At 33.6% G+C, this 19,896-nt stretch overlaps 1 protein-coding gene across 2 annotated transcripts; it reads left to right on the top strand.

The window, feature by feature from the left end:
* Positions 1-3,851: 3,851 nt before the first annotated feature.
* LOC127698397 (CXXC motif containing zinc binding protein-like) lies at positions 3,852-19,144 on the top strand. 2 transcript variants are annotated; one of them, XM_052201857.1, is made up of 7 exons: positions 3,852-3,950; positions 9,765-9,848; positions 15,854-15,910; positions 16,756-16,837; positions 17,458-17,567; positions 17,986-18,051; positions 18,658-19,144. In XM_052201857.1, exons 1-7 carry the CDS (start codon positions 3,945-3,947, stop codon positions 18,736-18,738), a joined length of 486 nt encoding a protein of 161 aa, XP_052057817.1. In that variant the 5' UTR covers positions 3,852-3,944; the 3' UTR covers positions 18,739-19,144. The 2 variants fall into 2 exon arrangements, with proteins under 2 accessions (XP_052057817.1, XP_052057826.1); XM_052201866.1 differs by having other exon boundaries at positions 3,934-3,950; positions 9,765-9,838.
* The last annotated feature ends 752 nt before the right edge of the window (positions 19,145-19,896 follow it).

Here is a 19,896-nt window from a genome sequence, read left to right as displayed (position 1 = left end):
TGGGAGGGAAGCCACCTCCCGTGGTGCTAAGTTCGTTTTTGATGGTGCTTATATCTGTATTTAATGAAATATACCCTAAAAGATCCATGGAATTGGAAGTTGAACCACAGGTGCCTGTGGACCAATGAGCCTTACAAACTAACTTAGACTCCCAAGGGCTGCTTTTAACCCTTTTACCAGTCTGTTGGACCAATTGGAGGGAGGCCACCTTCCATGGTGCTAAGTTCGTTTTTGGTGGTGCTTATATCTGTATTTATTTAGATATATACCCTAAAAGACCCATGGACTTGTAAGTTGGACTACAGGTGTATGTGGACCAATGAGCCGTACAAACCAACTAAGACTCCCAAAGAGTATTTTATACCCCTACAACCGACTGCTGGGCCAATGGGAGACAAGCTATCTCCCGTGGTGCTTAGTTCATTTTTTGTGGTGCTTATATCTGTATTTTATAATGAAATATACCATAAATGATCCATGGACTTGTAAGTTGGACCAAGGGTTCCTGTGGACCAATGAGCCTTACAAACCAACTAAGACTCCAAAAGAGTGTTATAGACCCATAAACTCGTCTGTTGGACAAATGGGAGGGTAGCCACCTCCCGTGGTGCTAAGTCCGTTTTCGGTGGTGCTTATATTTTTCTTTAATGAAATATACCCTAAAGGACCCCATGAACTCGTAGATTGGACCACAGGTGCCTGTGAACCAATGAGTCTTACAAACCAACTAAGACTCACAAAGAGTATTTTAGACCCCTATACACGACTGCTGGGCCAATAGGAGGGAAGCTATCTCCCGTGGTGCTAAGTTCATTTTTGGTGGTGCTTATATTTTTCTTCATTGAAATATACCCTGAAAGACCCCATAGACCTGTAGATTGGACCCCAGGTGCCTGTGGACCAATGAGCCTTACACGCCAAGTAAGACTCCCAAAGAGTATTTTAGACCCTTTTACCTGTTTGTTGGACCAATGGGAGGGAAGCCACCTCCCGTGGTGCTAAGTTCGTTTTTGGTGGTGCTTATATTTTTCTTTAATGAAATATACACTAAGAGACCCCTTGACTTGTGTAGATTAGACCCCAGGGGCCAGTGTCCTAAGATAAGACCCCAGGGGCCTGTGTCCTAACGAGCCTTACAAACAAACTTAGACTCCAAAAGTGCTTTAGACCCTTATACACGTCGATTGGACCAATGGGAGGGAAGCTACCTCCCGTGGTGCTAAGTTCGTTTTTGGTGGTGCTTATATTTTTCATTAATGAAATATACACCAAGAGACCCCTGGACTTGTGTAGATTGGACCATATGTTCCTGTGGACTAATGAGCCCGACAAAAACACTAAGACCCCAATAGAGTGCTTTGGACCATTATACACGTCTGTTAGGCTAATGGGAGGGAAGCTACCTCCTGTGGTTCTAAGATCGTTTTTGGTGGTGCTTAAATTTTCTTTAATGAAACCCCTGGATTTGTGAAGATTGGACCATATGTGCCTGTGGACTAATGAGCCCGACAAAAACATTAAGACCCCAATAGAGTGCTTTAGACCCTTATACACGTCTGTTAGACCAATGGGAGGGAAGCTACCTCCTGTGGTGCTAAGTTCGTTTTTGGTGGTGCTTATATTTTTCTTTAATGAAATATACACCAAGAGGACCTGGACTTGTGAAGATTGGACAATATGTGCCTGTGGACTAATGAGCCCGACAAAAACACTAAGACCCCAATAGAGTGCTTAAGACCCTTATACACGTTTGTTAGACCAATAGGAGGGAAGCTACCTCCTGTGGTGCTAAGTTCGTTTTTGGTGGTGCTTATATTTTTCTTTAATGAAATATACACTAACAGATAAGAGACCCCTTGACTTGTGTAGATTAGACCCCAGAGGCCTGTGTCCTAACGAGCCCAACAAACAAACTTAGACTCCAAAAGAGTGCTTTAGACCCTTATACACGTTGGTTGGACCAATGAGAGGGAAGCTACCTCCCGTGGTGCTAAATTTGTTTTTGGTGGTGCTTATATTTTTCTTCGATGAAATATACACTAAGATGCCCCTTGACTTATGTAGATTGTACCATATGTGCCTGTGTCCTAACGAGCCAAGTAAACCAACTGAGACCCCATAAAGAGTGCTTTGGACCCATATACCGTCTGTTGGGCCAATGAGAGGGAAGCTACCTCCCGTGGTGCTAAGTTCGTTTTTGGTGGTGCTTATATTTTTCTTTTATGAAAACCACTTGACTTGTGTAGGTTAATTCCCCTTAATTTCTATAGATCAATTATTTATTAATTAAATATATATTTTAAATTTATTTGATTTAGACATATAAAGATACAAGTTAAATTATTACTTAAACTGTTTTATTAATTTACTTTCATGTTTTATATATTGTATTAAGAATATTCATTTATTCAACTTTTCTTTAGTACCTTCTATGTTCAAGTTATGAAGATTAATGACATCATTAGGCATTTCTTTGTTACAGTCTGCCAAGCTTAATGCCTTGAAAGCTAATGGGAGAACAATTTCTACCCGTGTTGCTAAATATTAAATTGGTGGTGCTTACATTTTTATATTGTAATTATACCCATGGACTCGAAATCGAACCATAGGTGCCTGTGTACTAATGAGCTTAACAAACTAACTAAGACCCTAAAAGAGTGCTTTGGACCCATATACCGTCTGTTGGACCAATGGGAGTGAAGCTACCTCCCGTGGTGCTTGGTTCAATTTTGGTGGTGCTTATATTTCTCTGCAATGAAATATACACTAAGAGACCCCTAGACTTGTATAGATTGGACCATAGGTGCCTGTTGACTAATGAGCTTAACAAACCAACTTAGACCCCAAAAGAGTGCTTTGGACCCTTATACACGTCGGTTGGACCAATTGGAGGGAAGCTACATCCCGTGGTGCTAAATTTTTTTTTGGTGGTGCTTATATATTTTACTTGAAGGAAATATACACCAAAAGACCCCTGGGCTTGTAGATCGGACCACAGTTGCCTGTGGGCTAATGAGCCTTACAAATAAGATTAGGACTCCAAATTGTGTTTTAAACCCATATACCCGTCTGTTGGACCAATGAGAGGGAAGCTACCTCTCGTGGTGCTAAGTTCATTTTTAGTGGTGCTCATATTTTTCTTTAATGAAATATACTCTCAGAGACCCCTTGACTTGTGTAGATTATACCCCCAGGTGCCTGTGTCCAAACGAGCTCAACAAACAAACTTAAACTCCAAAAGAGTGATTTAGACCCATATACCGTCTGTTGGACCAATGGGAGGGAATCTACCTCCCATGGTGCTAAGTTCGTTTTTTGTGGTGCTAATATTTTTCTTTAATGAATACACTAAGATGCCCCTGGACTTGTGTAGATTGGACTACAGACTAACTTAGACCACAAAAGTGTGCTTTAGACCCATATACCCGTCTGTCTGACTGACCAATGGGAGGGAAGCTACCTCCCGTGGGGCTAAGTTCATATTTGGTGGTGCTTAATTACTGTAGTCCATATACAGATTTTTATTTTTCTGTTTTTATTATTTCTATTCTTACTTTTCATTTAATAATTATTTTCATGTATCGTTATCTCTCTCTTCCTGTCTATTAAATAACTCATAGTTGCCTAAATGTATTTATTTTACTGATTAAGTCGGTGGTGCTAGTAGTGGTTCTTCGTGGTAGAATCGGGGGATATTATAACTCCTTTTTTCAGAATGAAATATCGTATCTCACTACAGGAGATTTATTTTGGAAGGGAGAACTAAATTTACTTTTTTTAACCTAAATATTTTAAAATGCTTGTTTAGGTCAAAAACACAGTAATATTAAAATTAACACGTTTTTTAAAATCATTAAAGATTATATTAAAGAAAAAAGAGCAAAGTTCACGTAGATTTGAAAATGAAAGTAGATTATTCTAGAACAAAATAAGAGATCCCCAAAATGGTGGTAAGCATACTTTCACTTTGATGAGAATAATAATCTTACTGTTTCTATAGATCATTATCGATATATTAGTATTATTGATATGTACACAAGATATGTCAGATGGTAGATACGGACTGCATTATTCTCATAATTCATCTTCATGAAAAGTATCTGAAAATTTTCAACGTGCTGTGTACTTTTTTTATAGTAGAGAAGCTGATTCCAATTTTCAAGTCTTTAGTTTGAATAAAGGTATGCCAACTTGCTTCACTAATGAAAAAAAAAGAAGAATTAAACGGTTCTGCATTAAGGACTACCAACTCACACCACATATGAAAAGGAGTTTAATCCCAACGATTGAAGGTTTGCCTGTCACGGAATAGAAGTTCCTTCATAATATAAGTTCCAAATGGAAACAATATAATTTCTGGAATATTATTTCCACTGGAATAAATATTACAGTATTAAAATGTTCCTAACGGAATAAATGGTATAGAATATGTGTTCCAACAGGAAAAGATATTATGACATTGTTTATAACAAAGTTTCCAGTGGAACTTCTGTTAGATGGAACAAATAATTACATTGACATGCTAACTTGACCCACTGATGAAAAAAAATATCTTACTGCATTCAGGACTACCACTTTCATAAGTGGGGCGAGTAAGCAGGACTAAATTCAACAGGATTTTACCCTTTTTCATAAGTGGAGTGAGTTTGTCATGGATTCCTAATTACAGTTAGCACTTTAATACCTTATATAAGTGCTACTACACTGTAGAGGGTACTCCAGTATCAGAGAGACTTTTGAATTCAAAATGTCCAAAATTACAGAAAAAAGTATAACCCCTTTGTGCGATAAATATAAAATAAAGCTTATACTTAATAATAAATCTTCCAAGGCACTAAAACTATATCTTCCTCTTTCGTAACAAATTGTTTAAATGCGAGAAGTAATCTATTGCAAAAGATTTTTATTATCCAGTATTTTATATTCACATAATTGTTTGTATTTTACTACCATGTTTATCCATTCGGTCATTACCATTTATTGTAAATGTGTTTGTGCCAATAAAATATTGTCTATTGTCTATAAATATCTTTTTTTCACACATTTTCAAACTTGTTGACATTATGACTATAAGAAGATATGAGGTAAGTATTAATGAAACAGCAACGAAAGCAACAACATGAAATCAAAATATGAAGTGAACATTTATGAGAAAGCAACAAAGCAACACAATAAAATCAAAAGATGAGGTTAGTGAGACAGCAAAACTATAAATTATTATAGGAGGTGAACATTAGTGAGACAGCATAACATCAAAAGATTAGGTTAACATTAAGGCAGTGTCTGCGCGTACCCGCATGCGGGTACGAATAGTCAAATTGCCATTCATAGGCTACGCGTACCCACATCCGGTTTTATAATAAAATTCCATCGGATCGGGAATGAAACGTGAGACATATACCGAAATTATCGATAATATGGGGATTTCGTGTAGAATGAGTGAAGAGTATGAAAAATAATATTTTCAAATTGTATTTATTAGATAATGATACATAATAAAAACATTGCAAATTAAATGCACACTGATGGAAAATGAAACTGTACAGTCCCTGTAAAAGAAAAACATGATAAAAATTAATACTATTATAAAATGTGCCGTTTTCAAGATGGTCAAATAAACATTTATTGATCTCATGATTTTGAGAACTGTGTGATTCCCTCACAATCAGGTTTTGTCCATCTTTAGTTACGCCAAGTTTAAAGCGGAAAGGACATTCCATTTGGAAAGTACTGAAAGTAGACATATCCTTAATATCATGAACGGTTTAATTACAACAGAAAAACTAGAAGTATTCGACATAAAAAAAATAAACCTGACTAATGAATGAAACGCGGCAAACTCGATTAAAAACTATAATTTAAAACAATATTAATACCTTGTATTAGGTCTTTTTCCTGTCGAACTTGTTTGGAATTTTTTGCCACCGTGAATACAGGAAAAATTTATTCTTTAACAGAATAACTTGATTCCTCTTTAATTTTTGTGTTTCCAGTTCTTCTTTTTTCTGCAGCTGCAATCAGGGACTTTCTATACTATAGTATAGAAAGTCCCTGCTGCAATTGACTCCGAGTTTCTTTTATACAATTGTATAAAATTAATCGACTGATAGTTCTGAACAAATAGTTCCAATTCATGATAACTTTGAAATGTCTTCCCACATGTATATCACTCTCTTCCATTTTAAGAATATTTATTAACTGAGAAAAACTGTTCACTTACCTATATATAAATATTTATAAAAATTCTAAGTAGTTTTAATCAATTTATTCACTAATTGCGACAAATTTCGTATATATTTCACGTTTCATTCATGTGGGTACGCGTAGCCTATGAATGGCAATTTGACTATTCGTACCCGCATGCGGGTACGCGCAGACACTGCCTAACATTAATGATACAGCAACATCATAAGATCAAAAGATAAGAAAAACATTAATGAGACAGCAACCCAACACCACATTAAAATCAAAATATGAAATAATAGAGACAGCAACCAAGCAAAACAAGAAAAACAAAATATGAGGTGAATATTAATGAGATAGCAACCCAGCAAAATGATAACATCATTATATGAGGTGAGCAGTAAGGAAACAGCAACCCAGCAACACAATAAAATCAAAAAGATGAGATGAAAATTAGTGAGACAACTACCCAGCAACACAATATAATCAAAATATCAGGTGAGCATTATTCAGCAGTAACTCAATTAAATCAAAATGCAAGGTAAAATTTATGGAGACAGCCGCACAACAACAACAATGAAAAATTTTCTTATTTTAATATGTATTAAAAGATACATATACTAGAACACACCTGCAACATCGCAAGTCTGTGACTGAATTAAAGTACCTACACATTATTTTTAGCTTGGATGTTTAGTATTGGTATTGTCATCTGATAAAGTCATGCTGATTATAAGGTGCACAGTTTATCTGTTATCAAAATTTTGTTGACCCGGAACTTGTTGATTATTGGTAATATTAATTACGTGGAAAAAATGGCCTGGAATGGTATAATTTTTAATCAACACCATTGTTCTTTATTAGTTATATATAAAGTTGCATTCTTTGATTCATCATTTTTATTATACGACCGCAAAAATTAAAAATTTTTTGGTCGTATATTGGTATGACGTTGGCGTCGTCGTCCTCGTCGTCGTCGTCGTCCGAAGACACATTGGTTTTCGCACTCTAACTTTAGTTTAAGTGAATAGATCTCCATGAAATTTTACCATAAGGTTCAATACCACAAAAGGAAGGTTGGGATTGATTTTGGGGGTTATGGTACCAACAGTTAAGGAATAAGGGGCCAGAAAGGGGCCAAAAATAAGCATTTTTATAACTTCCAGACATAACTTGTGTGTTAGTGTATGGATCTCTCTGACATTGTACCACAAGGTTCAATATCACAAAGGGAATGCTTGGATTGATTTTGGGGTTAATTGCCGCAAAATTTTAGGAATTAGGGGCCAAAAAGGGGCAAAAAAACAAGCATTTTTCTAGTTTCATGATAATAACTTGTGTGTAAGTATATGGATTTTTCTGAAATTGAATTACAAGGTTCCATATCACAAAGGGAAAGCTGGAATTGAGTTTGGGGGTAATTGCTCAGAACGTTTAGGAATAAGGGGCCAAAAAGGGGCCAAAAATAGCATTTTTCTAGTTTCCAGACAATAACTTGTGTTCAAGTGTACGGATCTCTCTGAAATTGTACTGCAAGGTACCATACCACAAAAGGAAGGCTGGGATTGATTTTGAGGGTAATTGCCTCAAAATTTTAGGAATTAGGGGCCAAAAAGGGGCAAAAAACAAGCATTTTTCTAGTTTCAGGACAATAACTTGTGTGTAAGTGTATGGATCTTAATGAAATTGTAATACAAGGTTCCATATCACAAAAGGAAAGCTGGGTTTGAATTTTGGGGTAATTGCCCTAAACGTTTAGGAATTTGGGGCCAAAAAGGGGCCTTAAAACAAGCATTTTTCTAGTTTCCAGACAATAACTTGTGTTCAAGTGTATGGATCTCTCTGAAATTGTACTGCAAGGTACCATACCACAAAGGGAAGGCTAGGATTGAGTTTGGGGGTAAATGCCTCAAAATTTTAGGAATAAGGGGCAAAAAAGGGGCAAAAAACAAGCATTTTTCTAGTTTCAGGACAATAACTTGTGTGTTAGTATATGGATCTTTATGAAATTGTACTACAAGGTTCCATATCACAAAGGGAAAGCTGGAATTGAGTTTGGGGGTAATTGCCCAAAACGTTTAGGAATAAGGGGCCAAAAAGGGGCCAAAAATAGCATTTTTCTAGTTTCAGGACAATAACTTGTGTTCAAGTGTATGGATCTCTCTGAAATTGTACTGCAAGGTATCATACCACTAAAGGAAAGGCTGGGATTGATTTTGGGGGTAATTGCCTCAAAATTTTAGGAATTAGGGGCCAAAAAGGGGCAAAAAACAAGCATTTTTCTTGTTTCAGGACAATAACTTGTGTGTTAGTGTATGGATCTTTATGAAATTGTACTGCAAGGTTCCATATCACAAAAAGAAAGCTGGATTTGAGTTTGGGGGTAATTGCCCAAAACGTTTAGGAATTTGGGGCCAAAAAGGGGCCTTAAAACAAGCATTTTTCTAGTTTCCAGACAATAACTTGTGTTGAAGTGTATGGATCTCTCTGAAATTGTACTGCAAGGTACCATACCACAAAGGGAAGGCTGGGATTGAGTTTGGGGGTGATGAATCATAAGGGGGTTTAAAAAATTTAGTGGAGGGATTTTTTTTTCTTTAAAATTTTCCATTTTAAATTGGTTATTTCTGATTTATATATAAAAGCAAATAATAATGATATGGTTTGAATAGGTAAATTAAAAAATTTTAAGTTCTTAGACCACTTTCATTCTGTGTCAGAAACCTATGCTGTGTCAAATATTTAATCACAATCCAAATTCAGTGCTGTATCAAGCTTGAATGTTGTGTCCATACTTGCCCCAACTGTTCAGGGTTCGACCTCTGCGGTCGTATCAAGCTGCGCCCCAGCGGAGCATTTTATATGTCATGCAGTCTAACAAATTGGAAAGTACCTACGCCTCAATTTTAGCCTGGATGTTTAGTATTCGTATTGTCATCTGATAAAGTCATACTGATTATTAGCGCTAGGTGCACAGTTTTCTCTGCTTTCAACTTCTTTCTGTTTGAATCCGTCCTGGTTTTCTTATTACAACTGGAAACTACATGTGACATATACTATGGGTATTGGTATCTGATTCTACCCAAAACTTGTTAATTATTGGTAATATTAATTATGTGGAAACCAAAAGGGCCTGGAATGATGTAATTTTTAATAAACACCATTGTCCTATATTAGTTATATCTAAAGTTGAATTCCTTGATTCGTCATTTTTACTTCATGCCGGTTAACAAATTGGACCTCGTTATTTTAGTAGTATAGATATATATATGTTGAATCTGTTTTCAAACTTTAGGAAGATATTGATATTGATATGATGAAGAACTTTTTAAAAATTAATGACATTAATTAAAAAGTAATTCTTCAGCACAAAACATGTAAAAATATCAACAGTCAGTATTCCTTTAGTCAGTGTGGTCTTGTGTTTTGGTTTTATGCCTCCTCCCACATATGTGTTTGGAAAGGCTGATACATTTGTGTGTTAAAAAGGAAGAAGAATCATTTGATAAAGATATACTTCCTAAACAAAACTCCATGCGGTATAATCATAAATGTAACTTTGAATTCTTTTTTCCGTATAGAAAATTGGCCTCCAGTTTAAAGCAGAATTGGAAAACATAACAAACTTGAGGCCTGAAGGAGAAGATTTCAGATGGTATGTAAGGGTAAGTTCATTTTTAGCTCATCTCGTCAATTGATTCCATTTAGGAGTTATTACCTGTGAATAGTGATCCCTCCCCCCTCCCTTTGTGTTTTTGGCAATTATCTTGAAAACTAAAAACATATAATCAATATGACAGAAATATTTATAGATGTTTAGTTGGAGTTGTAGCCCTTTGAAGACAATTTTTATCCATTGGCTATTATCTTGAAATTTATAATAGAAAAAGAGAAACTGTCAACAGCAAAAATTTTCAGCAAGACAGGACTGACAAATGCTTATTAATCAGAAAATCATCAGTTAAATTTCATAGAAGTTATTACCCTTGAATGAATTTTTTTTTACCAATTATTACATTACCTCATATCCAGAAAAGTAGTATTGATAGACAGAAGCTGTAAACAGCAATGACGATAACAAAATTACAAAAAAAATGACAGAGTTATTGCCAATTTTTTATGTTTTGGCTGTAAACTTGAAAATTATAAGATATAGAGAAGAACATTGACAAGCTATGATGATCAGCAAGACAAGATCTACTCTGAGGTCGACATATATGAAATGTTAATATGCCGTTTCAGAATCTAATGCATTTTGGTAATATTTCCAAAAGCTTACTCCAAAACGTTGTGATTGGTTAAAATCCCTCCAAACAATGAAAATTAATCCAATGACGTGACATGATTTTCATTTTGGGGTACCAACAATGAATAAAATTGAGAATGGAAATGGGGAATGTGTCAAAGAGACAACAACCCAACCATAGAACAGACAACAGCAGAAGTTCACTAACAGGTCTTCAATGCAGCGAGAAATTCCCGCACCCGGAGGCGTCCTTCAGCTGGCCCCTAAACAAATATATATACTAGTTCAGTGATAATGAACGCCATACTAAACTCCAAATTGTACACAAGAAACTCAAATTAAAAATAATACGAGACTAACAAAGGCTAGAGGCTCCTGACTTGGGACAGGCGCAAAAATGCGGCGGGGTTAAACATGTTTATGAGATCTCAACCCTCCCCTATACCTCTAGCCAATGTAGAAAAGTAAACGCATAACAATACGCACATTATAATTCAGTTCAAGAGAAGTCTGAGTCTGATGTCAGAAGATGTAACCAAAGAAAATAAACAAAATGACAATAATACATAAATAACAACAGACTACTAGCAGTTAACTGACATGCCAGCTCCAGACTTCAATTAAACTGATTGAAAGAAACTTACTACCCATAGTCCTTTAGCTTCTGAGACATGGAATTGACTCCTTATGCTTATATGACTATTTTTTACCTATTTCTGCATTTTGAGCCATTATCTTTAAAAGTGTAGTAGACAAAGAGAAATATAAACAGTAAAACAACCAGCAAGACAAGATTTACAAAGATCAAACTTAGTCAAAATTCCAAAGAATAAAAATTTGATGGAAATGGAAGAGATTGCAACATGTTTTTTTTATAAATACCCAATAAGGTTGGGGAAAAATCAACTTTTTCTCTGCATTTTTAAAAATGACTTGAAATTTTATTACTTTTTTTTAATGTTATGTCTTTAACTTCAATCTCAGACTGGTGGATTGAGGTGACATTTTGTTTTCAGAATCAGCCTTAAACATTGTTAAATCAGACCATTTTTACACCAGGTCAATTTTTATGGCAAAAAAAAAGGGATTTCATGCATCAGATCTGCATATTCCCCCAGTGTTCATAGACTTTCTGTCATGTCTGTAGCCAGAAATTTATTTGTGCATGTTAATTTTTGCCCCTGCCGTAGCGGGCATTAAGTTTTACCCTTGTCCGTCTGTACGTACATCCGTCCGTACGTCCCAAAGTTGGTTTCCATTCTCTAACTTTAGTTTGCCTCAACCAAAGGCTATGAAACTTATACAAAATGCTTATTACCACAAAACTCAGATGAAGTACAAATTTGGGTAGTGTCACTTTTAATATTCTTCAGTTTTGTCCCTTTATAACTTTATATGATATGCAAGCCGGGGCATCATCTGTTTCCCATGGACACATTCCCCATTTTTTTTAAAATTATGTTTAGATTGGTCACTTATAGTTTTTGTCTTGCTCGACGGAGTCAAAAAGCGATACATAGGTATGTTTCTGGTGTCGGCGGTGGCGGCGGCGGCGGCATCAACAATGTATTAGTTTGTGATTAGGTCTAGTTTATGGTGAACCACTAGTATTTGGTATGCAGTTGTATTAGCATTGGTTCGTCTCTTTTCAATGGAGATTATTTGGCCCTGCCCCCTCAGTCATGGTCTATTGACTTTGAAACTTTTGCTTAGTTTACATGTACTAGTATTAGTTTGTGATTAGGTCAGTTTATGGGGAACTACTAGTGGTAGGTCAATGATATGTAGTATGCAGTTGTTTAATCATTGGCTTACTTCATTTGCACGGACATTATTTCATACATGTGACAGAGTTGTCAAGTTATTTGAAAATTTTCAGCTGGAGTTTGGGCCTCATAACTGGAGATTTTTTATCAACATATTTATCAAAGTTTGCAGTGTTCATTTTGATGATAAAGCTACAAATTTCCCCTTTTTTTTATGCCCCCGCCGTGGCGGTGGGGGCATTAAGATTTACCCTTGTCCGTCTGTACGTACGTACGTCCCAAAATTGGTTTCCGTTCTCTAACTTGAGTTTGCCTCAACCAAATATTATGAAACTTATACACAATGCTTATTACCACAAAACACAGATCAAGTTTGAATGTTGGTGGCGTCACTTTAACAGTTCTAGAGTTATGCCCCTTTATAAATAGAAAAATGGAAAATTTTTTAGTTTCCGTTCTCTAACTTAAGTTTACCTCAACCAAATGTTATGAAACGTATACACAATGCTTATTACCACAAAACACAGATCAAGTTTGAATTTTGTTGGCGTCTCTTTAACCGTTCTAGAGTAATGCCCTTTTATAAATGGAAAAATTGCAAATTTTTATTTCCTTCTAAATATCAAGTAATTTTTAAAATTGGAGTTATCTTCCTTTGTCCATGATTATAGTTGAATCAACTACAATCAATGCTTTATACAATGCAATGTTTAATTTTGACTTCCACTGATAAAACACAGATCAAGTTGAATTTGGGTAGTGTCACTTTAACCATTATTGAGTTATGCCCCTTTATAAATCGAAAGATTGCAAAATTTTTAGTTTCCATTCTGTAGCTTAAGCTGCCCCAACCAAACATTATGAAACCTATACACAATATTCATTACCACAAAACTAAGATCAAGTACAAATTTTTTGTTTCCGTTTTCTAACTTTTGTTTGCCTCAACCAAATGAAACTTATACACAATGCTTATTACTACATAATACAGATTAAGTACAAAATTTGGTGGCGACACTTTTACCATTCTTGAATTATGTCCCTTTATAAACATAAAAATTGCTGAATTTTTCGTTTCCGTTCTCTAACTTTAGTTTGTCTCAACCAAATGTTAGAAAACTTATACACAACCGTTCTAGAGTTATGCGTGTTTACAAAAACAAAAATTGCTGAATTTTTAGTTTCTGTTTTCTACTTAAGTTAGCCTCAACCAAATGTTATGAGACTTACACACAATGCTTATTACCACAAAACTCAGATCAAGTTAAAATTTGGGTATCGTCACTTTACAGTTCTTCAGTTATGTCCCTTTATAACTATATGATATGCAAGTGGGGGCACCATCTGTGTCCACATGTGGACACTATCCACATTTTTTTTTCTTTTCAAGACAACAGTATTACTATTCATGTATTCTCTCTGTATTGTTACCATGTAAAATATTTGTCAACACTAAGCTCTACTATGTGTATGTAATATTTTCCTTTACACACATTGTCATCTAACTTAGTGTATTCTTTAGTTCCATCATCCATCAATTAAAGGTGTAAATGATTTTTTAATTATTTGATAGCCCATATTTTTAGAATTTGTCAGTTTAGACATATTCACTCACAATTTTACTCATGATGATGGGTTTTTTTATCGACCTTGACTGGCTATACAGCCCTTGCACAGTTGGTTTTTATTTTTATGTCAATATCAGGTCAATACATAAATTATAAATTTTAATTGAAGCATTGAAAAGAAGTATAGATATCTCAATTGATTTTCAAAATATTATTTTTCTATTTTTCCTCAGACATTTCCAATCATTTAATTACCATCCTTATATGATTCTATGTTCAATTTGTATTTCATTTATATTCTTTGATCAATTTACAATATTTTAAGGAGGGTAACCTGTTACCTGTTACCTGTTACCTTTTCTGTAACTTCCACCTTTACCAGATGAACCACTTCGATTGGGAAGTCCTCTTGAAGTAATTAAAAACATGAAAAAACAAGGGAAGTAACCCAAAATTTTCTTTTTAAGTTTTTTTAAATACACAAAGCTTTTATTACATTATGGGAGTTAACCTCAGATTAAAATCATTAATTATTAGTGTGTTTTACACCCAAGCTGTAAACTCAAGCCATATAATTACACAAGTTCTTTGATTTACAGGTAAAAATTACCTTTATCAGTGACACCAAAACATAATCAACAATGATTAATGTTAACATCGATTATAATAAAAAGTAGAGACTGACAAATTTTTTGGGGTTGAAATTTAAAAGTAAAACGAAAGATTTGAATTATTAACGGGAGGGACGGAAGAGGGCTTAAAAATCGGGAGATTTTGACTCCTGATGGAAGAATCACATGTCTGTTATTTGACCTTTCCCCCTCAGTCATGGTTTATTGACTTTGAAACTTTTGCTTAGTTTACATGTATTAGTTTGTGATAAGGTCAGTTTTTTGTGAACCACTAGTCTAGTGGTAGGTAAATGATATTTGGTATGCAGTTGTTTAAGCATTGGCATATCTCATTTCCATGGAGATTATTTGACCCCGCCCCTCAGTCATGGTCTATTGACTTTGAAACTTTTGCTTAGTTTACATACATTAGTTTGTGATTAGGTCAGTTTATGGCAAACCACTAGTGGTAGGTCAATGATAATTGGTATGCAGTTGTATAAGCATTTGCACATCTCATTTCCATGGAGAATATTTGGTCCTTACCCCTCAGTCAAGGTCTATTGACTTTGAAACTTTTGCTTAGTTAACATGTATTAGTTTGTGATTAGATCAGTCAAAGATGAACCACTAATGTTAAGTTAACGATATAAGGTATGCAAATGTATAGGCATTTGCAAGTCTCATTTCCATGGAGACTGTTATTTCCACACCCCCTCATCAGGGTTCATTGACTTTGAAACTTAACATAGTTTACAAGTTAATGTTTGTGTTTAGTATAAAAATAAGATGAGGTATGATTGCCAATGAGTCAACTATCCACCAAAATTCAAATAAAGTGGATGTACGCAATTATAGGCAACTATACGGCCTTCAACAATGAGAAAAACCCATACCGTATAGTCGGCTATAAAAGGCCCTGACATGAAAAATATGAAACAATTCAATTAAAAAAACTAACGGCCTAATTTGGTAACAAAACAATTAACGAAAAAAAATATGACAGACATGAACCAACCACAACCACTATTAAAACTACAGGCTTCTGACTTGGGACAGGCACATAAAGAATGTGGCGGGGTTAAACATGTTTGTGAGCGCTCAACCCTCCTCTAACCTGGGACAGTGGTGTAACAGCACAACATAAGAACAAACTATGAAAATCAGTTGAACAAGGCTTAACTCATCAGATCGACAGGTTTGTTTAAAGGGAATGACTTATGATAAGTATTTGGTATGCAGTTGTATTAGCAATGGCACATCTCATTTCCATGGAGATTGTTGAGCCCTGTACCTTCAGTCATGGTTCATTGACTTTGAATATTTGCATAACTTACATGTTAAAGTATTGCTATTTCAATTTCAACATTTGCATTATCAAAATAACAAAAATGGCGAGACATATCTCTGTGTTAACAGTTTATGTGAATTTATACAAGGAAAATGGATTATAATGAAATATATTTTTCTTATTTATAGCTGAAGTGTATAAGTTGTGGTGAAGAAACTCACGAGTTCCAGTACTTGACATTAACGGTATATTAGTAGATGATTTAATAAAAAAAATTTAATAGTAAAGATTTAAGTCTTCAATATGGACATTTTATGACATTTAATCTTCTTCTTAGTTATACTCTCATTCCTTTTCACCAAAAGTTTTTAAATCAAAAATTTGATTATAGAGAAAGAGTTGAAATGTCGAATTATCTATATAGGTGTTTTGAAAATCATTGAGTGGCTGATCTCCCTCTCAAGAAAATATTTTAATAGAACCTATATCCTATTGTTCCTGTATTTTATCTCACATTTAAGAAGTTAAAATTGTTAAATATATATTTAGAACACACCTTTATATACCTTTTGGCCGGTATTTTTTCATTGAATAATTTAGGTATGTTTCAACTGGTATGTGAGAGAAATTGTATTTGTTATTAGAGACATAGCAGAATTACTTTGTTAACACATGATGCATGATGGATTAAGTTTAATGTCATCAAATTAATAAAGAGTCGGTTTTTGATTCCTATTTATAATCTCTGATTTGAATACAAACTCTTACGTTTAATTTAACATTAGTTATTTGCATTGATAAAACTTTAAAATTTACTTTATCTTAAAGAGATGACAGTTTCGAATTCATGATACCTTTCAACACATATCTTAAATGTCTAAATAACAAAAGAAGTCTGTACTGTTGTGTTAGATCTTCCCTGATCTATTATGTTTTTGTAAAAACCATATCTTCATTTGTATCCTAAGCCCAAACTTTTATAATTAAAAAAGGTAAAACTTCATCCATAAACAAAAAATGAAAGTAGATTTTAGTGATTAATTGGGAGAATGCGGTTAAACAAATAATGAAGTTATTTTTATATTTTTAGGAAAATTCTCCGTTGAAAGGAGGAAGAGGACATGCGAGTTTGGTGATAAAATGTAAACTTTGTAGCCGAGAAAATTCAATAGGTATTACAATGAATAATGAGAAAAATGTTAAATATTTATGAGGAAATGATAAAGTATTCATTATTATTATTTAGGATTGTCTTTGTTAGTAATGTCATTAAGTATCTCAATGAATGAAAAATTAAGTCATGCTATAGGTAAACTTAGATTGTTTACAGTAAATATTACCTTTAAATGACAATAGTTAAATCCAATATTAATTTTATTTTGATGTTAGTATTCACTTTTAATTGAATACTGGTTTTTTAAATTAAATATCAGTGAAGCTAATTTGATATGGTCATATTCATAAATCTATTGTTTCCAAATATTGAATAGCTTAAAATACTAGGGATTTTCGACCCCAGGAATAGATTAACTTAGCTGTTTTCGAAAAAAACCTCTCGTAATTTTGGGTCCTCAATGCTTTAAAACTTATTACTTTATTTGGCCTTTTTTTTACTCAAGATTCACTGATGAGTCTTTTTTAGGTGAAACATGTGTCTGGCACACAAAATTATAAGCCTAGTATCTTTGATGAGTTTTTTTTTCAATATTAAATGTCTGAAATAGTGTGGAAAAGGTTCTAGACATCTTGTTATAGGTATGAGAATATAGACAACAACTTTCTCTTTATTTAGATATTTTAAAAGATACGATAAAGTCATACACTGCTGATGATTCTGGACATCTTAAGACAATGGTTGTGTTTGACTGCCGAGGAGTAGAACCCATAGAATTTTCACCAAGGGTAAATGTCTATTCTCATTTCTGGGGGTCAACTTAAGTCAATTATTGTTACACATGATAAGTTGAAGAAAATAATTTAAAACTCTAATTATTGACTTGGAGTTGCATATATATGTATAGCTTTTCTGTGCTCTTATTTGAAAAGTGTTTTAAAAATTTATTCTAGGTGTATATAAAAATTAGGAGATGTGATGATTGCCAATGAGACAACAATCCACAAGGGTCCAAATGATGTGGCTGTATTGTAAGCAACTTTAGGTCAATATACAGCCTTCAACTATCTTCCCATTGTTATTTGAACATCTTTTTATCTCAGAAATCTTATGTTATGGATTATTAATCTAACATTAATCTAATTATAGCTGTGTAGTACATTAATAAAAAAAAAAATTCTGATTTTAAAGTTTTCTTTTTCTAAGGTTGGATTTGTTGCTGAAGGTGCAGAAAGTGGAGCCAAATTTCCTGAAGTAGAATTAACAGAAGGGGTATGTTTCATATTTTACTTAATACTTTTAATTCTCTGACTTTTTCCTTAGAAATGCAGAAAAAAAAGAAATTCCCAGTAACCCCATTATTATGAAATATTTTTATATTTTAAAAGCAAACTTCTGAATATTTTCTAAATCTTGTTATTTCTACTACACTTTTCATACAGATTTACATTCATTTCTTCACATAAAAATCCATAGACTTCATTTTTTTTACCAAAACATTAAGCATTTTCATTTATGCATTAAAAAAAGGTTCAGATAAATGAACCTGAATGAAAAAGTCCAGATGAACGAACAAAGGTAGATCCAGTTTTTAGTTGCCTTTTATGAAAAGGTAAAGATGATTTTTAAAGAAATTTGGAGCAAATAAGATTTTTTTTTTGGCATTTGTACAGTATAACATTACACATAAACTCTTAAGATTTGTAACATTAAAATTTTTTACAATTTAAAAAGTTTGCTGACATAGCATTTAAAAATTATGTCAACTAAGCATTCATTGACTTCATTCAAGATGATTAAATAATATGTGTATGTTAAATGTGATTTGTAAATCATATATGTTTTCATGTCATTATAATCTTAAATCTTATATTTTAGGAATGGTGTGATTACGATGAGAAGGCCTCTGTTCCTGTTGGAGTTAGTGAACTTGGACATAAATTTATCACAGTCAAATGAATTTGACACGGTGAACAATAGGGAATTTTGCTGATTATGGTGTATTTCTAAGGGGTAAATGTAAGGTGGCATTATGTACACAAGTATTGTTATTTTGGTTATCTAGTACATGATCAAGATTGTAACATTGGGTAATCATTTAGTAACCCTTGATGAATAAAAAGTTACGGTATGCCTTTTCTATGTTGATGGCATGTAAAAAAAACCTGGCATAAACTTAGTGATGCATGGTTGCTTTATTGTTAAAGGATGAAAAATTGTATCTTTGAAAAAATTTTAAATAGACATTTTAATCAGTTTATTACATTTTTCAAGAAAACTGTCAAAGAAGAAAATACCATATAGCTCATACAATACAATGTACAATGTTATCTCTTTTCTTATTAAATTACCGCTTCTAGTTCTATTTTTAGATTTTTTTTTATGGTATATACATACTTATTCTAAGAATCCCATTAAAGGAAATGAAAAATAAATTGGGATGATTTAAAAAAAAACACTGAAAATTACCAGGCAACAGGCGTGTTAGAAATAGAAGTTAGGGTCATAAACAGCCAAATAATATCTAAAACTGAATAACCCATTTGAGTTAATCTGGCAGAAACTTTTCTTAGATAATCGCCTTCGGAATTATATTCAATGACAGTCAAACAACATATCAAAGAACCATTTAATACTAAAATATTAATAAGTACTAGATTGATTATATCCAAATATATTGAGATAAATGTTGCCCACCTATAACTGACTTTCATAAATAATAGATTTATCTGAGAGAACATTTTTTACTGGAGCTTAATAGTAACCTGACTTACCTTAAGCCATTAGTAGCATTTTTTATTACAGAGGCACTGTTTCTGCTGATTGTATATTATATTGCTAAAAAAAGATTTGAAAACAAATCATGAAGGTTCCTTCAAAAGCCTGAAGTGAGCCATCTGTAGTGATGTTTATGTCATGCATCATATGAATAGAATTTTTCAAGGTCATTCAGTCGATCTTTTGAAGAAAAAAAACTATTTCTGTGAACTAATTTCAGCTTAACTGGTAGGAATGATTCTAATGACACCTATAGTATAAATTTCACCTAGTGAGTCACCAACTAACTGACTTTGTTCTTATTATCTTGTTTCCCTACGCCTATATCATTCTGCTCAG

This window comes from Mytilus californianus, unplaced genomic scaffold, assembly GCF_021869535.1.
Source record: "Mytilus californianus isolate M0D057914Y unplaced genomic scaffold, xbMytCali1.0.p SCAF_1, whole genome shotgun sequence".
NCBI lineage: Eukaryota > Metazoa > Mollusca > Bivalvia > Mytilida > Mytilidae > Mytilus > Mytilus californianus.
The sequence above is the reverse complement of the archived record's forward strand: the minus strand, read 5'-3'. Positions and strand labels throughout refer to the sequence as shown.

Coding starts and splice junctions, on each gene's coding strand:
- LOC127698397 (XM_052201857.1), top strand. Junction 15,911..16,755: donor TCCAGTACTTGACATTAACG/GTATATTAGTAG, acceptor TTATATTTTTAG/GAAAATTCTCCGTTGAAAGG. Junction 17,568..17,985: donor CCATAGAATTTTCACCAAGG/GTAAATGTCTAT, acceptor TCTTTTTCTAAG/GTTGGATTTGTTGCTGAAGG.